The 8071-nt window shown below is 36.9% G+C and overlaps 1 protein-coding gene across 2 annotated transcripts in view; it reads left to right on the forward strand.

Moving 5' to 3' along the window:
- The first annotated feature begins 5603 nt into the window (after nucleotides 1-5603).
- The window catches only part of trim25 (tripartite motif containing 25), a 22900-nt gene continuing 20432 nt past the window's right edge, over nucleotides 5604-8071 (forward strand). For both annotated transcript variants that reach the window (XM_016461805.1, XM_016461806.1), the window contains exon 1: nucleotides 5604-6364. In XM_016461805.1, the coding sequence (XP_016317291.1) occupies nucleotides 5771-6364 (594 nt within the window). In that variant the 5' untranslated portion in view covers nucleotides 5604-5770. The remainder of the gene's footprint in view (nucleotides 6365-8071) is intronic.

Consider the following 8071-nt stretch of genomic DNA (forward strand, 5'->3'; position numbering starts at 1 on the left):
AAAACCCTGAAGAAATTCTGAGAATGGCACTGTCACACTGTCAGATAAATAAATAACACTCAAATACACACAGGCAAATTACAAATCTAACATTAAGTGTATCGTGCCCATAAGTTGACATGAAAAACAAAGCAATGAGCCCAAGATTCACAGCAAAGTGCAGGTTTATTGATCTGAATGAACAGTTAACCCAGGGCATGATGAAAACAATCAGGGAAATCAGAGAGAACACTGATAACATGAAATGCCTTTTGTGTGTGTGTGTGTGTACATGTGAGAGATTAATGAAGAGCTTGGCTATCAAACCCATTTTCTTCACTTTGCAATACTATGATGCAAATGAGATAAAATGGTTAATAATGAAGGTATGACTCTGAATAAACCAAAATTAGCTTCCTCTTGATCCCACTAAATACTGGTCATGTAAAAATATGTGTGTGTTGATACATTATTATTATTTTTCAGGCATTAAAATGTGATTTGCATGTGTTAGTTAATAAATTACATTTCAAACCGTTTATAGACATATACAAAGAAATTGCCTAAATGTGTTTTTTGCCTAAAAGCAGGAAAGGATGAATATAGTGATATGAATGCAGCCATATAGAGAATATTGCAGTTGTCATGGTGTATTATTTATGTATTTCTATTTACTTAACAGTAAGTATAAAGTCATAAAGTGTATGTAAAATGTAAGTATAAAGTTAAGCTACAAGGCAATTGTCCCTATTAGTTTGTAAAACTTAGTTAGTTTGTAGACTGTTACACTAGCTTTTTTTTTAAATAATCAAATTGTTTAATAGCATTGCTCTTTGCTGCTTTTAATTGATTTTTTTCACAATATTTTTATAATGTTTGCAGGGTTAAGACCACTGAGGGTTCTTCTGTTCCCTAGATTTTGTCTGTCACAGTCAGGGTAACGCTACAAGAGTCTAAATGAATAAATGGATTGTGTTTACCAGCGGCACTGTAAGGTGTTAATGAAGGCTCATGTGTGTCAATGTGAGTGTTTCTGTGTGAAACCAAATAGACACAGTCTGCAGGAGGTGGAGGTTATCCCTGCTGTGAGCATCTGGACACTCAACACATCACAAATATCAAACACACCCACCCCTCACACAACTCAATGACATTTAGGGGTCATCCTGAACCCAAACATCAACTTTGTGTTCAAGCATGAGAAGTAGATTTTTTATTCTTCCTCTTGTTGTCTCTAGTTCCTATAATGCAGTTCCTCTGTGGACAGAAATGACATTATAAACTTCTTCACTATAAAAGGCTGGTGTGCTGCTGCTGGGTGAAAGACTAAACAAAGCTGAAACAGGAAGTCCAAAGAAATGTGATGCATTGTTTAACATCATTATATGGACTTTTTTTTTTTACTGTACATTTTAATTTCACAATTGCCAAACTCTATGTGACCGGTCATCCATGATCCATATCCATCAGCCTTATCTAGCTTTTTTAAAAATCATGGATCTTATATATAATACTCCAAATTAAACAGGAGAACCTACTGATTCAGATGATACCATTACTGTCATGTAACATCCATTACCATATTGTCCTTCACCTCTGGCAGACCAACATAAAATATGAAGCCTTCTAAATCAAAACAATTTTGGTCCTCTGCTTTTCAAATAAGTTATGCTAAATGTACTGCTAAAATTACAAGTGGCCCTTAATAACCTTTAGCAGTTTCCTGGAGTATTTCCTGCTGGAAGAAAGGTCATTGATTCCTTGTGTAATTAGGTTAGCATTTAACACTGGATTAATTATTGCTGAGACGTATCAGCTGCCAACATAAGATAAGCGTGGTGCCAAATGTCATACACCATGCCAGAAGATGTCAAAGTCAGGGGTCACACTAACACCACTGAGGGTTATTGTCAGATCTGATGAGTTTTGATGCTCTTCCAAGTGGCCTGCTGTATGTGATCTTAATTCTCATCAAACAACAAAATAATGTATCATAGATTAAAGGACAAGTAACTAGAAACAAAATCCATGTGATACGCATAAATATGCACAAAAACATGCAGAAAGAAAGTGTGTCAGGCTGACAGTCAGTAAACATGTGACCACACACACTCAAGAACCTTTATTTAGACCTCTGTGGATAATTTAGAATTAGGGCTGTGAAGTCACTAAGCAAGTTAGTTAACATATACTGTACATCAAAAGGCAATTAGTCTTAGTATATGTTAACTATCTTGCCATAAACATTCCAAATCTAATTGTACTTAAATTGTGATTTAATTCAAATGTTAACAGTTCTCTAATTTTTACATTTATCATTTAGTAGCCACTTTTATCTAAAGCAACTTTCACTAGAAGGACAATAGAAGCAATCAAAGCAACAAAAGAGCAACAATATGTAATTGCTGTGACAAGTCTTGGATAGTCTAACGCAGTACGTAGTGGGTCAAGTTTTTTTTATAATAAATAAAAAGAAAACCAGTATAGAACAGAAATAGAATAGTGTTAGAGGGTCAAGATTTTTTAATGAATAAAAAGAAAACAAGTAGACAGAATAGAAATAGAATAGAGAGTGCTAGTGTAGGGTCAAGTGTGGATGGAATTTTTACTCTCATAACCTTCACACTCTAAGTTTAATACTCTATAATGTGTATTCAGAATGTGTGTGGAATCAGGGGACAAGATAGGAATGGAGGCATGAGGGGATTGGTCAGCAAATTAGTCAAATAATAAGTTAGCTAGTAGTATTATAAGTATTATATAGTAGGCTATATGTTGTTCAAAGGTTCTGAAAATGTCCCCCTAAAAACTGTGCTTGTACAAAACATCTCTGATCAAAGTTGGGCCATAATTAATTAAAATAGGCTAATGAATGAATGAATAAATAAATCAATAATGAAATAGGCCTATACCTGTAAATATATAGGCTATTGTGAATATCTATCTGCAACCAGAAGAGAAATTCATAAATAGCATATAAAATAAATTGTCAAATACTAAATACAGATTGTAGAAATAAAAATAAATAAATAAAAGATTAAATTATAATTCACCATGACTCACAAAAGTCTTCTGGTCTATACAGCCTATGAGATCACAGATTCAGAGACAGGGGCGGCGCCAGGGAGAAGGGTCTATCACCACTGACCTAAGCTTGGCCACCCTTTTGGCCACCCCACTCACAACTGCAGTTTTTGTCGCTTTTTTTCTTGACAAGAAGTGCATTTATTAAGATGCGCAACCGCCGTATCTCTTTACGACCACATCAAACGGGAGACTTTTCAGACGCGCACTTCAACATCGAGCAAGTCAAACGAGCGCGGAAAAGGTACAGGAGCCAAATGAGCTTCAGTAGAACAACAGTGAACTGCGTCTGATGAGATGTTGTTAGGCTGTATGTCAGTAAAACAAACTTTCCTGTCCTGTCAGCCGTACTGTGCTCAGAGCGCACACTCTTCACAGTCTTCAGTATGAGGCGCACGCTCTATATATCCTCATTATATGTAAAGCACACACAAAAAACAAAAACAAAACAAAACTGAGCATACGATGTAGTTCTGTCGTCAGTTAAGTCATGAAATCACCAAAAAGACGATTAAAGTTGCAAACTGTGCATGCATGTAGGCTATATATGCATCACATTAAAGAACGTCTCTCAAATGCAAATAAAATATAGCCTATTCTGCAACTCGAGATCACAATATAAGGCGCAAGCTGATAGGTTATGTATTTTTTATTTGTAATTTAATGCACATGTAAAAGTGAGCACAGTGCACTTATACAAAAAAATATACTTTTTTCTCTCGTTAATTTGTAAAGTACAAACGAAAATGAAACCATTTAAATGCATAAAATAGCTCATTTTAAATTCTGGCATGTATGTGCTGTTGACTTTTTCACTTTCTTATATATCACACTATCTGCATGTCTCAGTATGCAATGATGGAGAACAAGCTTTAGGGGGTTTTAAGAACCAGAACCAAGCTGATTGAGCAATTAAGCTATAGTGAGCCCCTTTATTAAAATACTTGGAGGTGAGGAATAATACAAAAATTGTCATATTCACTCAGTATTACTTGACCTCATTCACAAATATCTCAACTACAATTAAATAGAAATGAATTGTATTCAGTTGTGTTATAGGTAATAAAACAGTCCAGTACTTTACAATGAAACATTTTTATATTGAAATAATGAATATTTCTGTGCCACCCCAGACTGGTTACTGGCCCCTCCCTGGCCACCCCTGTGAACACATCCTGGCTCTGCCACTGTTCAGAGATGAGGTCTTTTTCCATCAATGCAATTTGCTGAAGGGACTTACTAGTGAAATTGAACGGCAACTGTAATAAACACCTTGATGTAGCGACTATAGTTAAATAAAATAAGGATAATGCAAAAAATTATTCTTCAAAGAGTTCTTCAGAATCTTCCAAATTCTACACAGATTTTCAGTCTTGCTTTTACCAACCAAATATTCAAACAACGATTTTATAAGCAAACAGCGCCCTCTTGTGTACATTTGAAGAAAAAAAAAACTATGATATTTGTACCTTTACTCAAAAATAAAATAAAAATCTGCGCAGAGACACAACGCAACAAATTTGTTTTATTTTTATATAAACGGTATTATACCCTTTGAATCCCCATCTGAATGTAGCATGAAAGAATGTACTTATTTAAATTAAACATTTTCTACATATGGCCTAAGGATATCAGTACATTCAAAATTAGAAACAATAGCAGGTAATTTTTGTAATATTTTGTCTATTGACAACTCTTAATTCATTAGTTGATTCATGACTCTGTGTCGTGTGGACCGTTGAAGTTTCGTTTCTCCGCCTAGTGATGGGAAGTCCGGCTCTTTTCAACGATTCGTCTCTTTTGACTCGGCTCCCTTAGAAGAGCCGGCTCTTATGACTCCCAAATGGCTCTTAATTTAGTATCACGCGGAGCCTTCTATTTTAGCCCAATTTGTGTGTTGGTAAGCAATTTTTTATTCAGTGTTTTTATAATAGCCTTATTTTTATGCATTTTTCCGTTACAAAAAAATACAGTTTCTATTATTTAACATTTTAATACAACTTTAATTGAACAATTGAACACAGAACCACAGCAAACAAATCAAATAAATAAAAGGCACAAGTCTTAACATTAAGACACTTTAGTGTTTAGTGCAGGTTGGCATACAGAAATATCAGATGCCTCAGCTTGGAGGTGCTGATGCGATTTCTCCTCTCTGTGATTATTTGTCCTGTTTTTGAGAAGACTCTCTGAGGGGGACCGATGTTGCAACAATGCAGCGTCTTCCTACCTTAACCAACACGCTTGCGTTTAAATCCAGCCTCCCCGTCTCTCTCTGTCGCTCTGTGTATCTAGTCTTTACCACTACACTCGCTATCGTCGTAGCGTGTGTCCCCCTTCCTTCTTTCACATAATGGTATGATCCTAGTCTGTCCTCCCATGTGATTAGCCGCATGTGTATTTTTTTAGTTGGTTTTTTTTGTAATGAAAAAATGCAAAAAAAGTAATGCTTTCATAAAGACACTGAATAAAAAAATTGCTTCCCAACACACAAACCATTTACAATTGCTAAACTGGGTTAAAATAGAAGGCTCCGGCTGAAGATTCGGCTCTCCCCGACGGGAGTCGGCTCTTCTCGTTCGCTACAAAGAATTGGCTCTTAGAGCCGGCTCGTTCGCGAACGACACATCACTATAAGTTTCGTTTTCACTAAGGGCAAGCAGTTGAGTGTTGACTCAGTGATCGCTGTTAACTTGGACGTGTCACAATGGCGGAAAATATGTCTCTACTGGGTCTTGAGGACGAGTTGACATGCAGTATCTGTTTATGTCTATTCGAGAACCCGGTGAGTTTAATCTGTGGACACAGTTTCTGCGCCAACTGTCTCGAAGCGACATGGAACGACAGGATATCATCTCTGTCCTGCCCTCATTGCCGAATGGTGTTCCCCAGTAAACCTGAACTAAAGAAGAACACCGTCCTCAACGCGGTGCTGGACGCCTATAGAATAAAAGCGGGTGTCTCTGAACCAGTCAAGGAACATTTTGAGGTGAAAAAGAAAGATCCAGATGCGATCAAATGTGATAACTGCATGGAAGCCAAAGCCGTCAAAACTTGTCTGACATGTATGGCGTCTTATTGTGAGGATCATGTCAGGCCTCACCGGGAGAATGCCATTTTCCGGGCGCATCAACTGACTGATCCGCTGCCAGATCTGATGGAGCGTCTCTGTTCAAATCATGGCAAATTGATGGAGTTCTACTGCAATCAGCACCAGAGATGCATTTGCAGTACCTGTCTGCAGGACATGCATAAAGGCTGTGATTTTATCACGGCAGATGAGCGACGCTTCAAACAAAAGGTAGGGCCTATTTGTAAACCTAAATGTAGAAACGGATGTGAACAAATATGATAGATAATCCTGATAAGTGCTTTTACTGTAGCATAATCTACTCAAGTAATATCGCAAGAGCGCAGGTGTTGTGCCGAATTCTGGCCCCCTGCCGAATTATTACCCAAATTATTTAAATCACTACCTGATTCCCTAATCATAACCCCTCCCACACACCTAAGTTACTCCTAAACCTACCAATACTAATAAAGAATGAGAATGTGACGTAACGCCGCGTTGAGTTCTGGGAAACTGCTTTGTTTATCCGCCATATTTGCAGGATAGCGCTGCCTTTCCGCTATTGAGGTTTAGGGCAGTATTTGATTGTTTGTCGTGATTGTGAAAAATGTCACCAGTGTATGTCATTCATACTGCATCGAAAATTGAAATAGTAACTCAGATCATAGTTCTGAGAGAAAACTGGACAATGCAATATGGTTTTTTTGCCTTTTCTATGTGTAAAAACACCAAGGGAAGGAGGTCGCGGAGAATAGTAAATCTGTTAATGTCACTGATTAAACCCACTGACTCTCACTCAAAAGAATCACATTGCTGTGTTTTTGAAAGTTTTGATTTGGTTTGTTTAATAGTTGACATTACCTTCTTTGCGAGCATTACTCTCACTAGGCTTGTAGATTAGCAGAACTTGAACAGGGGACTTTCTAAAATGCTTAAAGTGGCTTAATGTACCAAGACAGTGATAAAGACAAAATTGTAAAGCATATACTATGTGCAGATACGCATATAAGATCAAAATGTGAACGCAACGCGTTTATTTACGTTAAGCATTTTCCTCTCATATAAAGAATGCACCGAGACAGTGATATTTAAAGACCACATTCTGTACACACATCTTACTAATAAAGCATAATATGTGTGGAAAAACAGATGAGCCCAAAATATGAACTTTAGAAATCAATATCTTAATCCAGAAGCGCTTTCTAGATTACAGTTTTCTAAAGAAAGGAAAACGCTTTACATTTAAACATGTCGCGTTGATATTCTGGCTCATCTGCATGTCTTTTAGCATCACTGTCTTAGCACATTAAACCAGCATTTGAAAATGCTACAAAACTTTCCCCAAGCTCCTAGGGATTTGATTTTGCTTGTCATTTGTTGAAATAATGTGTGTGAAGATATTACAACTGGTGTGGCGTCATCAGGTCACATGACCCGGAGGTTATATGGATTTACATATTTGAAAAATTCACCAAAAATACACAAAATCATATTTCCAAAATCCAAGTCGTGTAAGATGTGTGTGAAGATATTACAGCTGGTGTGACGTTATCAGGTCACATGACCCGGAGGTTATATAGATTTACATATTTGAAAAATTCACCAAAAATACACAAAATCATATTTCCAAAATCCAAGTCGTGTAAGATGTGTGTCAGATGTGTGTGAAGATATTACAACTGGTGTGGCGTCATCAGGTCACATGACCCGGAGGTTATATGGATTTACATATTTGAGTGTGTGAAGATATTACAACTGCTGTGACGTCATCAGGTCACATGACCCGGAAGTTATATAGAGTGAATGATTTTTAAAATTCACCAAAAATACCCAAAATCATATTTCGAAAATCCAAGTCGTGTAAGATGTGTGTCAGGTGTGTGTGAAGATATTACAACTGGTGTGACGTCATCAGGTCACATGACCCGGAAGTTATAT

Source organism: Sinocyclocheilus anshuiensis, unplaced genomic scaffold, assembly GCF_001515605.1.
Source record: "Sinocyclocheilus anshuiensis isolate Anshui unplaced genomic scaffold, SAMN03320099.WGS_v1.1 scaffold612, whole genome shotgun sequence".
In the NCBI taxonomy this organism is placed as follows: Eukaryota; Metazoa; Chordata; class Actinopteri; order Cypriniformes; family Cyprinidae; genus Sinocyclocheilus; species Sinocyclocheilus anshuiensis.